This window comes from Miscanthus floridulus, chromosome 1 (assembly GCF_019320115.1).
Source record: "Miscanthus floridulus cultivar M001 chromosome 1, ASM1932011v1, whole genome shotgun sequence".
In the NCBI taxonomy this organism is placed as follows: Eukaryota; Viridiplantae; Streptophyta; class Magnoliopsida; order Poales; family Poaceae; genus Miscanthus; species Miscanthus floridulus.
Window position 1 is genome coordinate 3,582,833 of NC_089580.1, and position 14,016 is coordinate 3,596,848.

General features: G+C 48.4%; 1 protein-coding gene across 1 annotated transcript; it reads right to left on the reverse strand.

Annotated features, from left to right (window-relative positions):
• Positions 1–8,079: 8,079 nt before the first annotated feature.
• Positions 8,080–10,675, reverse strand: LOC136471255 (protein IQ-DOMAIN 19-like). Its single transcript, XM_066468989.1, has 3 exons — positions 9,503–10,675; positions 9,141–9,380; positions 8,080–9,053 (listed from the first exon to the last, which is right to left on the reverse strand). The coding sequence occupies exons 1-3, from the start codon at positions 9,974–9,976 to the stop codon at positions 8,364–8,366; spliced, it is 1,404 nt and encodes a 467-aa protein (XP_066325086.1). The 5' UTR covers positions 9,977–10,675; the 3' UTR covers positions 8,080–8,363.
• Positions 10,676–14,016: the final 3,341 nt, after the last annotated feature.

Sequence of the window (14,016 nt, forward strand, 5' to 3'; positions counted from 1 at the left end):
TTCCGCCCTATTATATGCAAACTCCACATGCAGCAAACACTCTTCTCATATCTTCAAATTGCGTTTCAAAATTGCTTGCAACACGGTGGACAATGTTCGATTCACCACCTTAGTTTGCCCATCAATTTGGGGATGACATGTTGTAGAAAATAGCAGCTTGGTCCCCAATTTATTCCACAAAGTGCGCTAAAAATGACTCAAGAATTTGGCATCGCGATCAGAAACAATAGTAGAAGGCATACTAAGCAAGCGAACGATTTCTTGAAAGAAAAGGTCAGCAATATGAACAGCATCGTTGCTCTTATGATAAGAAATAAAATATGCCATCTTAGAAAATCGATCAACCACCACAAAAATACTATCCCTCCTCCTCTTAGTCCTTGGCAAACCCAACACAAAATCCATAGATATATCGGCCCAAGGAGTAGAAGGAACAGGAAGAGGCATATACAAACCATGTGGGTTCAACCGCGACTTAGCTTTTTGACATGTGGTGCATGGAGCCACGTACTGTTCTACATATTGCCTCATCCTAGGCCAAAAGAAATTTGTGGACAACACCTCCTCTGTCTTCTTAGCTCCAAAATGTCCTATCAATCCGCCTCCATGTACCTCCTGCAACAACAAAAGACGAACGGAGCCAACTAGAATGCATAGGCGGTTAGCTCTAAACAAAAACCCATCATTGATCATAAACTTATTCTATGTACGTCCCACTCTACAATTTAGCAACACATCCTTAAAATCAAGATCAAGCGCATATTGTTCTTTTACTGATTCAAGCCCAAAAATCCGACAATCAAGTTGGGACAACAATGTATATCGTCTAGACAAAGCATCAGCAATCACATTATCCTTCCCTTTCTTGTGTTTGATAATATAAGGAAAAGATTCAATAAATTCAACCCATTTAGCATGCCTACGATTCAGATTATGTTGAGAGCAAAGATACTTAAGTGATTCATGATCAGAATGAATAACAAATTATTTAGGCCACAAATAATGATGCCATGTCTCTAAAGAACGGACAAGGGCATACAATTCCTTATCATACGTGGAATAATTCAAAACAGGACCATGTAATTTTCACTAAAGTAAGCAATGGGTTTACCATCTTGCATCAAAACGCCCCCAATGCCAACTCTACTAGCATCACATTCTAGCTCAAAAGTCTTACCAAAATTTGGAAGTTGCAGCATTGGTGTGTGTGTGAGCTTGTCCTTCAAAGTGTCAAAGGACTCCTCATGTGCCTTTACCCAATGAAATGCCACCCCTTTCTTCATCAACTCATGCAACGGGGCAGCAAAGGTGCTGAAATCTTTGACGAAGCGACGGTAGAATCCTGCAAGACCAAAAAAACTCCTCACTTGTGTGACGGTTTGGGGAATCGGCCAGCTCTTTATGGCTTCAATTTTCATCTCGTCCACCTCAATTCCCTGTGCAATTACAACATAGCCAAGAAAAGAAACTCGATCCGTGCAAAAGATGCACTTCTCAAGGTTACCAAATAAACGTGCATCACGTAAAGCATTAAAAACAACACATAAGTGATCCATATGTTCATCAAAAGACTTGCTGTAAATTAATATATCATCAAAGTAAACTGCCACAAAACGACCAATAAAAGCTCTAAAAACCTCATTCATTAAGCGCATGAAAGTGCTAGGTGCATTGGTTAAACCAAAAGGCATTACTAACCACTCAAATGATGCGGGCACGGCAGGAGTGGGGTAGCCGGCGACACAAACGTAGGGGAAGCTGGGGTAGCCGATTGATCGGACGCAGGCGAAGACCGGAAATCATCGGTCCAAACGTTCTTTTTTCATATTCTTCTCATGTTTTCTTTTTTATTTTTCCTATATTCCATGGTATATGGTATACACATGATGTCCTATGATGTATTTTAGAATACTGTTTTCGTAAATCAAGAATATTTTTTGGCGAAGACGGAACATTGTTTTTTGAACCTAGAACATCGCCTTTGTTTCATAATAAAATAAACTATTCTATCTTTATGAAATAAATGTTCGTTAATGAAAATTTATCTAAATATATTCACGTGGGGTCTTGTTTGAAGCATTTATTATAAGAAGCCCAATGGTGCAATCAGAATTTAATTTAGCTCACTTTTAAGGGCCTGTTTGGATCCTACCTCTAAACTTTAGAGCTATCAAAACTTTAGAACAATTTAGCTCACTTTGAGATCTAAAGCTCTACTGTTAGGTGGCCTAAAGTTTAAAGCTAATTTTAGATCACCTGTTTGGAGCTTTAGCTCTAAAGTTTAGCTGGGAGTATCAAATAGGCCCTAATAACATGAATTAGACGGGCGTGATTAGGTAGAACTAAGCCCGCACAAATTTTCTACGGCAGAGGACATGCCCGAACGGCTGGACCCCAGCGAAAGCAATTTTTCAGTGCATACATGCTGAGCATTGTTATCCGGGCCATCCACGTAGCGTATCGAGATATGTGCCCTCCAAATCAGGAGTGCTTCACGTTGGGGAGTAATGGAAATGGGGATCCCGATCTTCCGTCAGGTAGAGATAACTATCGTTGTGGCAGAGAATGACACACCGATCCGGCTTCAGATCGAAAGATCGAACCCTGCAATCTTAGCACCACAACTCCTCTGGTTATCAACCAAGACACGGATCCGGTTGACCTCGCCAAGAAGGCTAATCCCTGCCTGTGCAACGAAGAACACAAGCAAGAACAAGAAAGAATGCAACCAAAATGCAGATGAATGATTAATCTCAGCACCCTGGCAGATTCTATAGGCTGAATTGTTTCGATGATTCCCGTTGATTCTGAAGGGCTTTTAATGTGAGACCACTTGGATTAGCTTCCTTATCAAATTAGCTTTCTAACCATATGTGGATTGTCGAAAACGTAGTCTGGATGCGTCTTGGGTGATCAGTTTAAGGTAGACTGGTCCTGGAGGCCGAAACAGACTCGAAATCATGTTGGATCGGGCCTCCGGTTTTTGTTGGACGTCCTTGCTGGTCATCATCGCCTCCACCACGTCCTCTAGGTCCCTCATGACCCTCTCCAATGTTCCTAAGCAAGATAACATCATTAGGTAGTAGTCTATTCTTAAAAGTATGAAAAAGATCGCTTAAGAACGAGCTCACCTCTAAATTGAGTTGACACATTCGAGCCCGGGTCATTGGACCTTGCATGACGGTTGGAGGATCAGTGGGTACATCCAAAGGAGTGATGTCCTCATATGGGAGAGTGTGTTTCATATTGGGTAGAGTGAATAGCACAAATCTCAAAGCAGTTTTGGACGGCGCAGATAGCATGCTAAGCATGGTCGTGTACACGCTGCAATAGATTTTTGGACCCCAGCGAAGACGAGCAGTGGCCGGGTCCCGCCAAAAAATTTACCGCGTGCCGTCCATATATCCCGCATGGCTGCGCAGCGATTTTCTCCTGAGTGGCAGCGAGCGTATTTCTCCCGAGTGGCAGCGAGCGTAGCGGCGGTATCTGGGCCAGACCCATAGCTAGGCTTTGTTTCTAGGGCTAGAAAAGCTATTTCGTTTGTCAGCCATTGGATGAAGAATGGAAGGCATCGGGGATAGGGTAAGTCAGCTGTGACTTAGCTTTAGTAAGTCAGACAATCTGAACCCCTTATAGGCGGGTTCAGATTGTCTGACTTACTGAAGCTAAGTCACAGCTGACTTACCCTATCCCCGATGCCTTCCATTCTTCATCCAATGGCTGACAAACGAAATAGCTTTTCTAGCCCTAGAAACAAAGCCTAGCTATGGGTCTGGCCCAGATACCGCCGCTACGCTCGCTGCCACTCGGGAGAAATACGCTCGCTGCCACTCAGGAGAAAATCGCTGCGCAGCCATGCGGGATATATGGACGGCACGCGGTAAATTTTTTGGCGGGACCCGGCCACTGCTCGTCTTCGCTGGGGTCCAAAAATCTATTGCAGCGTGTACACGACCATGCTTAGCATGCTATCTGCGCCGTCCAAAACTGCTTTGAGATTTGTGCTATTCACTCTACCCAATATGAAACACACTCTCCCATATGAGGACATCACTCCTTTGGATGTACCCACTGATCCTCCAACCGTCATGCAAGGTCCAATGACCCGGGCTCGAATGTGTCAACTCAATTTAGATGTGAGCTCGTTCTTAAGCGATCCTTTTCATACTTTTGATAATAGACTACTACCTAATGATGTTATCTTGCTTAGGAACATTGGAGAGGGTCATGAGGGACCTAGAGGACGTGGTGGAGGCGATGATGACCAGCAAGGACGTCCAACAAAAACCGGAGGCCCGATCCAACATGATTTCGAGTCTGTTTCGGCCTCCAGGACCAGTCTACCTTAAACTGATCACCCAAGACGCATCCAGACTACGTTTTCGACAATCCACATATGGTTAGAAAGCTAATTTGATAAGGAAGCTAATCCAAGTGGTCTCACATTAAAAGCCCTTCAGAATCAACGGGAATCATCGAAACAATTCAGCGTCCTGAATCTACCAAGGTGCTGCGACACCGTCTTTTGGTCCGTTGGACCGTGTATCGTGTTTGGGCCCATTAGGGGGGCGCGTCTAGGGTAGGCGACAACCCTAAGACCTTTATAATCATACACCACCGCCGCTATTAGGTTTTGGGTTTTGCTTAGATTAATCTATTAAGAACAGTTTTGCCGTTCATCAGTTTGAGACCCCAACTTCATGAGATTAATCATTCATCTATAATTTGGTTGCTTTCTTTCTTGTTCTTGCTTGTGTTCTTTGTTGCGCAAGCAGGGATTAGCTTTCTTGGTGAGGTCAACTGGATCCGTGTCTTGGTTGATAACCAAAGGAGTTATGGTGCTAAGATTGCAGGGTTCGATCTTTCGATCTGAAGCCGGATCGGTGTGTCATTCTCCGCCGCAACGATAGTTATCTCTACCTAACGGAAGATCGGGATCCCCGTTTCCATTACTCCCCAACGTGAAACACTCCTGATTTGGAGGGCACATATCTCGATATGCTACGTGGATGGCCCGGATAACAACGCTCAGCATGTATGCACTGAAAAATTGCTTTCACTGGGGTCCAGCCGTTCGGGCATGTCCTCTGCCGTAGAAAATTTGTGCGGGCTTAGTTCTACCTAATCACGCCCATCTAATGCATGTTATTAGGGCCTATTTGATACTCCCATCTAAACTTTAGAGCTCTAAATTTTAGAGCTAAAGCTCCAAACATGTGATCTAAAATTAGCTTTAAACTTTAGGCCACCTAACAGTGGAGCTTTAGATCTCAAAGTGAGCTAAATTGCTCTAAAGTTTTGATAGCTCTAAAGTTTAGAGGTAGGATCCAAACAGGCCCTTAAAAGTGAGCTAAATTAAATTCTGATTGCACCATTGTGCTTCTTATAATAAATGCTTCAAACAAGACCCACATGAATATATTTAGATAAATTTTCATTAATGAACATTTATTTCATAAAGATAGAATAGTTTATTTTATTATGAAACAAAGGCGATGTTCTAGGTTCAAAAAACAATGTTCCGTCTTCGCCAAAAAATATTCTTGATTTAGGAAAACAGTATTCTAAAATACATCATAGGACATCATGTGTATACCATATACTATGGAATATAGGAAAAATAAAAAAGAAAACATGAGAAGAATATGAAAAAAAGAACGTTCGGGCCGATGATTTCCGGTCTTCGCCTGCATCCGCTCAATCGATTGCCCCAGCTTCCCCTGTGTTTGTGTCGTCGGCTACCCCACTCCTGCCGTGCCCGCATCGTCCGGCCGTGCAGGTCCGTTAGTTCGCGATGTCGTCGGTCCCAACTCCGGCCGCGTCTGAGCTAACAAACAAGATTGGATGCTTTATGCAGCATGAAGTGAATGGCGGTGTAGAAACTCAAGAATCCATGGATAATGCTAATACCTTCGCCTTCACTAGGTTCACAGCTATGATAATGGTAGTTTCGATAATACAATTGTTCGATTATGTAGAATTGACTATTAATTCATCTTCAATTTTAACTCTTTCCGTTGTCTTTGTAGGGTTCTAGCGAAATTGAGGGGATGTTTGTTTCCACCTTCTAAACTTTAGTCGATGTTCCATCGGATGCTTGGACACATGTATGGAGTATTAAATATAGACTATTTACGAAACTAAATGCACATATCGAGACTGTTTTGCGAGACGAAATTTTTAAGCCTAATTAGTCTATGATTTGACAATGTGGTGCTACAGTAACCATATGCTAATGACGGATTAATTCGGCTTAATAAATTCGTCTCGTGGTGTCGGGGTTATAACCCGGGGTGTCTCAAGGCACCGATTAGATAGAAGGCCACGAGGCCTACAATGCGCTAGCTGGCGAAGGCTCGAACGACCGAGGCCTAGTCAAGCCGAGCAAGCTAGACCGCATGCAAGGGCCAGGGCTAGCCACGACCTCTCCCTCTAGCCCTAGCCGCGCGGCATTCGCAAAGCACACGACCTCTCCCCATTACGACACGGCCCAGTGATACGGATATACGGTCCCACCCATTACGGGATGGGATCCGTGACGAAGGCCACGACATCAAAGCCATCCAGACTGGCTGCGAGCCCCGACCTCGACAGCTGGGGGCATGGTCCGCGGCTCCTCAAGACAAGACGGACAACGGCGACCCAGGGTGGCCACCAACTCCCGTACGATGCCCCGGGAGACAAGACGATGATGACGAAGACCACAACGGAGGCCATGCCGCATAGGATGGTTGGCGAACCATCACCATGCCCACAGTGCCGCCACGGCCGACACAGTGACACTACGTCACACCCTGCCGCAGCATGGTCACAAGACCATGACGATAGCCACGACCGGACGAGCACAAAAAAATAGTGTAGCTTGCAAGCCAAGTTAGCTAGGACCTCCCTAAGGCTCACGATCCTTCGGTTGGGAGAGCCTCCTCTTTGTATGAGCCATGGCCCCAAACTCTATATAAGGACCGTCAGGGCAACACGACTCACATCCTCTACCATTCCATTCATTCACCATCATAGTAGGGCTCCCGGAGCTTCTCTTCGGGTAGCCCTTCGCCTAGCATGGGTCCTTTCATCTCTTCCACCATTCTTGCACTCCCCATTATAAGAACTTCATAGCATTTAAGCGAGGAACACGCACTCGATCATCTCTGAGACCGGACGTAGGACTCCGGCCTGAACCAGTATAAATCCTCGTGTCTATTTGATGCTACCATCGTCTTCCTAAAGCAGCGCGGCAATCATATAAGTTTACTAGTCTGGTTTACAAAACACCGACACGTGGATTACCGACGGATTCTGTAATTTATTTTTTATTAGTATCCGAACACCCCATGCGACACCCCCATGTTACACCTCCTAAACTTTAGTCCCTGGATCTAAACACCCATGACTATACATGTGTTCAAGATCTTCTTTAGGTTGCTATCACATGGAAGGATTTTTTTTGGCAAATTCTTCTAGCAAGATTATTTTGTTTTTAGCCCTAACAATTCTATGCCTAATATATATTTTTTTATGATGGAGTGGTGCCATTTGGTGGAGTTCATTTTGGTTATTTGGAGCACGTAATTATTGAAAATACTTAGTAAAATGCTAGTTTAATTCTGCTGTGAAAATACTTGGTAAAACTCTGTTATTTGTGTATTTCACAAATAATCCCGAGCTGAGCTGTATCCGGGCCAGAACCACAGCTTGGGCTTTTTGAGTGGAAAAGTTGCTTTTCTTATCAGCGATTGGATGAGAAACGGAGGGCATCGGACATGGGGTAAGTCTGCTGTCACTTAGCTTCAGCAAGTCAGACAATCTGAACCGCAATACCTAGCACCAGTCCTCATGTGCAGGAGCATCTATGGTAACGGGTAGTCCGATTGCATAGGAAGGTCAAACATGACTCGTCGTCAGCAACAGTTTCCTGAAAGCGTCCTCTGTTTGCCGACGAACGACAGAGCATCCTCTCTATCAGTCTATCTGAAAAAAGATCGTTCAAGGAAAGAACGCTGCTCACTCCGTAGTCTCCGCTACTTGCTTCAGTTGGTCTACGAGTATCAGGACTTGACAAAACTAGAGGTACTCCGACAGTAATACAAGAGCCCTTTGCTTGATTCTCGGCACGCAAAAAAACACCAGTCTCATCCAGTTATCCAAACCTAGGAACATCACACTCCGACAGTAATACATGACACATACAGATTTTGCAGCAACTACAGCAGCATCCTGACGTCCCATTCCCTACAGCCTACAGGCACGGCAGCTTTTCATCTTCCAGCTGCAGTACAGAAACCATGTGAGTGAGTCAGAGCTCGCCTAGTCGCCTGCGACTGCGAGGTCCTCTAAGCCATGCCGGCGTTGTCGGCGGTCAGTGATCAGCAGTACGTGGTGGTGGCGGCGGTCATGACCGTGCTCGTGGACCCGCACTCGCTGTCGTGCGCCGACGCGCTCCACCGGTCGAGCCTGGCGCCCCAGGGGCACGCCCCGGGCGCGCTGGCCTGCGACGGGCACCGCTGCACGCGCGCGGGGCCGTACCTGGCCGGCGCCACCAGCCCGCGCGCGCCGGGCGTCGCCTGCGCCTGCGCCTCCAGCGGCGCCCTGCGCCGCCCGCTGGGCTGCCAGGCCGCCTCGGTGGCGGACGACGACGACGACACCGACAGCCGCTGCCGCGGCGCGCTCTGGGACCGCGCCTTGGCCCGCGACGACTCCGTGTTCGCCATGTAGCTGGGCACGAGCAGCGGGTGCTCCGCCGCGGGCTTGTCGTCCGCGGCCTCGTCGTGCTGGTGCTGCTGCTGCCGCGACGACGCGTAGCGGTACGGGCAGGCCCGCGCGGTGGCGAAGGAAAAGTCGTCGTACCGGGCGCTGTACGTGCGCGCGCTGGCGTCGGTGAGCGCGGACGGCGTCGGCGAGATCTTCTGGTACAGCTCGTTCTTGGACGGCGTGCGGCACAGCGGCGTCGCGTAGCAGCTGCTGCGACGGGACGACGTGCGCGGCGTGCCGCGCGCCTCGACTCCGCCGGCGCCGGTGTCCACCTCCACGATCTTCACGTTCTCCTCCGCCACGTCCTGCACGCGCATTGCCCGTCAGACTCCCCCGTTCGGATGGCTGGCTGCCTGGCTGGCTATGTTGACGTGTCGGGTAGTGTCGCGTACCTGGTGGTGCCGGAGCCGGGGGTGGTGCGGCGAGCTGCGCCGGGTCAGCGTCGTCCGCGGCGTCCGGACGGGCTTCTCGTCCTCGAGCATCCGTAGGCGCGCGGCGCGCGCCCTGTTCTGCGCGGCGACGAGCGCCTGCATGCAGCGCAGGGTGTGGCTGGCCTGGCGCCGCACCAGGTGGCCGCGCACCAGCGCCTGCAACTTGACGAGCCCCCGCAGCGCGCACAGCGCCTTCCTCGCCTGCAGCCGGGCACACACACAGACACGTCACGTCACGCCACGAAGCCCAAGGATCGACGCGATGCGATCGAGGTCAAGTCAACAGTGGACGCAGGCACCGCGATAAGTCATCGCCAGCTCACCAGGTAGGATCTGAAGACGGCCTGGATCTTGATCGCGGCGGCCTCATCGATGCCGATGACGGTGCGCTTGGACCCCGGCGCGGACGCGGAGAGCCTGACGACTGCCGCGGCAGCCTGCTTGGCCGCCATGGCCGCCTCGGCCGCGGCGGCGGTGGCGATGGCGACGGCGATGGCGTGCTGGTCCGGGTCCACCACCCGCGGCTCCAGGAAGCCGTAGGGCGCGAGGCGGCCCTGCGCTGCGGCGTCCTTGGCCGCCGACCCGGGCGACGCCGCCGCCGCGGAGGGGCGCCGGAAGCTCCACCTCCGCTTCTCCTTGGCGCCGGGCGTGGACGCCGGCGTCGTCGTGGCCGCCCCAGGGAGCGGCAGCGCCAGCGCCAGGTCGGGCGGCTCCGCCGCTTGCGCGAGCGGCCCGGCCTTGTCCCTGCCCCTCCTCCCCGGCAGGAAGCTTCGGAGCCACTTGCCTGCCTTGCCCATCTGCGTACTGCGGGCTGCGGCGGCAGAATCAGAAGGTGTCACTGTCACTGACCCAGCGGCGGTGCGGCCGCATCGTCGGCTGGCTTGCAGAGGAAGAGACCGGAAGCTGGTTGGTCACGAATGGTTGGCCTGACGCTCACGGCACGGCGAGGGCCGGCATGTGGAAGCTGCGTGCGGAAGCAGTGGATGAGTGCAGCGGAGGGGAACAGTGAGTGGAGTGGAATGGAATGGAATATATTACACAGCGAGCAGCGGGCGCCATGGCCATGGGCATGTGCGATGCAGCAGCGCTGCGCGCGGCAGATCACGCCTGCAATAACTAGCAGGAGAGGCCAGCCCAGGGCCAGGACCAGGACCGGCAGCCGGCAGGGGGATCCAGGCGGGTACGCACGTCGATGGCGCGCACTTGGTTCGTTTGCCTGCGCAAGGGCGTATCCACGTGGCGCGATGTGACATGCTGAATGGAAGTCTGAGCTCCGAAACCTGAACGAATGGATGAATGGTGGATTGAGAGGTTTGGTGCTGATTGCTCATCATCAAATGTCGATTGAAGCTTGAGAGCCATAGGCAAGAAGCGACAGACTGACAGCCATCGTTGCCGACGATCTGAATCTGATCCTGAAACCCTTTTGTTTTGCCCCATCGTTGACAACAACTGTTGTCCAGGAGGGCAGAGCCGATTGCATAACACTTCCCCCTAGTGTGGCGCGTCGTTGTAACATTCACTATTTCTCGATTTTAATACAAAGATGCGTAAACCTTTTACATATTCGAGAAAATACAACAACAGGTTGTCCAGGTAAAAATAACCCACTGAAATTTCCATGCACTTCAGTTGTGCTTGAAACACTCCGATTGACGTGCAGGCAACAATGCCGGCGCGCCACCGCCATGCACTTCAGTTCCGGGCTGATTCTGCTAACGGCTGAAAGATGCACTGTAGCATTGTGAGGAGAATAAGCCGGACAAGCCGGCTGCTCTGAATTTTTCAGACCAGCCGAACGCCGCCTTAGTTCACTGAGATCCACTGATGATAACGATGACGCCACGCCATCGCCAGGAAGGATCGGTAGCTTTGACCAAGTATCGGTGGTCAGAGGCAGAGCTGTGCGGCATGTGGTGACTGTTGAGTGGTGGTCGAGTTCCCCCAACCCCAGCCAGCCCCTCCCGTTGTGAACCTGATAGGTTATTGTTTTACCAGAGTCACACATGGCACAACTCAGCTGGCGTCAAATCTGTCTGGCCTGGCCATGGTCAGTCCCCCTTTTTAACCACAATAAAGCAAGCTTTGGGGCACATGATCCGAGGCCAACGAACAATCAGGATCGGTGTCGATTCTGTATTTGCAAAGTGTTTGATGTGACGACAAACACCGTAGTAATTTCGTTTGTATTTGTGAATTATTGTCCAAACATTGACTAATTAGGCTCAAAAGATCCGTCTCGCAAAGTTCAACCAAACTGTACAATTAGTTTTTTATTTCATCTACATTTAGTACTCTATACATGTACCGCAAGTTTGATGTGACGGGAAATCTTCTTTTTGCATAGTGTCAAAGTTGGGAGTTTTGGTGAACTAAACAAGGGGTTAGCTAGAATTACTGCTACTTCCTTTCCCAAGACACACAGAGCTGAGCACCCCTCCCCCCCTACATCATACTCGTACGCTTGAACAGTTCAGCCTCGTCGCCATCGCACAGCCATCCGATGACAGATTCGGACGGTTCAGATCGATCTGCCACCGTATACGTATCGCACAGCCATGGCCGAATTGACTGCGGTTTACGTACGGTCTCAGGTGGTACTGGTAGTGCTGCAGACAGGGTGGGTTTAATGTTTTCACGCCACCATTTAATCTGTGGGGTTTCCAAATTTACTTGTTGTCCCGTTCGATTCAAAGCGTGGTGATTTGAACGTTGTTTTGCTGTAGCAGATCGAAGATCATGCATGGCAATATGGCATGGGAGGAGGGACCAGACCTTGCATGCATGGTCCGCCCGTAGTCCGTATATTATATACTATATATTATTTGTTTCATTCATGATGATGTCCACAGGCCTGTTCGGTTGGCTGGTTCGTATCGTTGCTGGTTCGTGAAGAGGTACTGCTGGCTGGTTTGTGTGAGAGAAAAATACTGTTCCGGCTGAAAATTTACGATCGTTTACGACAAGCCACAGCCAAACGAACAGGCTGGTGATGGATTGCTGGTCACTCAGGATTTGTTTCATTTCAGGCGTGATGGCTTCATTTCGAAATGGTTTGGCACACACCATATCCAAACTTTTGAATTCCCTTTATTACATCTATCTATCACTCCAACCTTCATAACTGAGCTAGTGCCTCTTCCTCTTTCTGTTTGAACGTGTTTCCCGGTAAGCCCTTGTTTAGTTTCTCCAAACTCCTAAAAAGTGCACTATGCAAAAAGAAGATTCCCCGTCACATCAAACTTGCGGTACATGCATGGAGTACTAAATGTAGACGAAATAAAAAACTAATTGCACAGTTTGCTTTAACTTTGCGAGACGAATCTTTTGAGCCTAATTAGTCAATGTTTGGACAATAATTCACAAATACAAACGAAATGCTACAGTAGGGAATCTTCACTATGCAAAGTTTGCCCAACTAAACACCCCCTAAGTATATATGCATTGTTCATGCAGGTTGGATTTGGTGCGCGCCTTCTTGATAATCATGAAAAAAACTGGATGAAGCTCACTCTAGCCTCTCATGTTGCTACGAGCAACCTTGCTTGCTTACTTACTTGAGCTATATATATATATGATCGTGGATTTAATTTCCTTTTTTGAGGAAACTGGAAGGGCTTACGCCCTTACAGTGCAAATTTATTGACTAATAAATAGTAAAAACAAAGTAAAGAGTACAGGGTAGCCGACCAGAGTTCAAGAAACACAAAAAGATGAGGCTACTCCTGACACTTATGACACTTATGCTAGGTAGGAACTCTTGATCAAAGGCTTGAGCTTTCCTACTGTTTTACTCTGTTGGAGAGAAACTTAATCTCCCTGAGAAAAGTTCCTTTGCAGACTTGAAGGCTAGGCTGAATTCCTTTCAATATGAGATCAGGATTTAATTTCTACGTACATCCAATTGTGTTTTCTTCAGATTCAGTGTGTGTGTGTGTGTGTCGAAGCTAGTCGAGCGTAAGGATTCAAGATCCGGCTGCCCGGAGCTTTGATCCGTATCTGACTTGGCAAGCTTGTATACAAAATTAAAATATATAGATATACCCACCGAAGAAGGTGCTAAACAATTAATAAATATACTATATGCAACAAATGATTTATGCGAGAGGATGCTGTCATGCTGGATAGGCTGGAAAGCACGTGCTGTCTGGATCTATCGCTAACTGTCAGGCTTGTGTCACTTATCCATTGCTGTGTCGATTAGGGATTAAATAAATAAATCATCAGAATTACGGAGTACCTTGCAGAGTGCCGCTGGGTGCAAATGGAATGAGCTAGTCTGCAACTAGTGTACGTAACAAGTCCACGCCTTATTTGTTTGGGCTTGTTTAGATGATAAGCCATGATTGAAAGTACTGTTTGACTGATTTGGTGTAAGAGAAAAATACTGTTCGTTGGTTAAAAAAAGTACGGCTTATAAGCCAAACAAGCCCAAGCGAACAGGGCGCTAAATAACGTTGTAGTAGTATGATTTGTAGTTATATAACTGGTATAACTTGTAGTAGTAGCTATGCCACAGCACATTTGGTTGAACTCTTGCAATTTTACGCATGACTGAGATGGATTCCAAAATGAACATTTACCCAGTGTCTTTTTTAGGTCTTCTTTTCTCCCGCGGATCAATAAGTTACGACTTTACAACAAAAAAAAAGGATAGCAGATGGAGCCAGGTGTCATGCAAAGGTCGTGGTATATACAATCATTTTCGAAGGAATTTTCCATGTCATGATTGGCTGATGCTTACCTTGCAAGGTTGCTGCAGGTGCAGATCATTTCAGATAGCAAGCTGCGCTGCATGTGTGTCAAGATTACTCTCTTACCCTGTGTTTCTCGTCTT

Coding starts and splice junctions, on each gene's coding strand:
- LOC136471255 (XM_066468989.1), bottom strand. CDS start 9,976: ATGGGCAAGGCAGGCAAGTGGCTCCGAAGCTTCCTGCCGGGGAGGAGG. Junction 9,381..9,502: donor CCGTCTTCAGATCCTACCTG/GTGAGCTGGCGA, acceptor GCCCGGCTGCAG/GCGAGGAAGGCGCTGTGCGC. Junction 9,054..9,140: donor CCCGGCTCCGGCACCACCAG/GTACGCGACACT, acceptor ATGCGCGTGCAG/GACGTGGCGGAGGAGAACGT.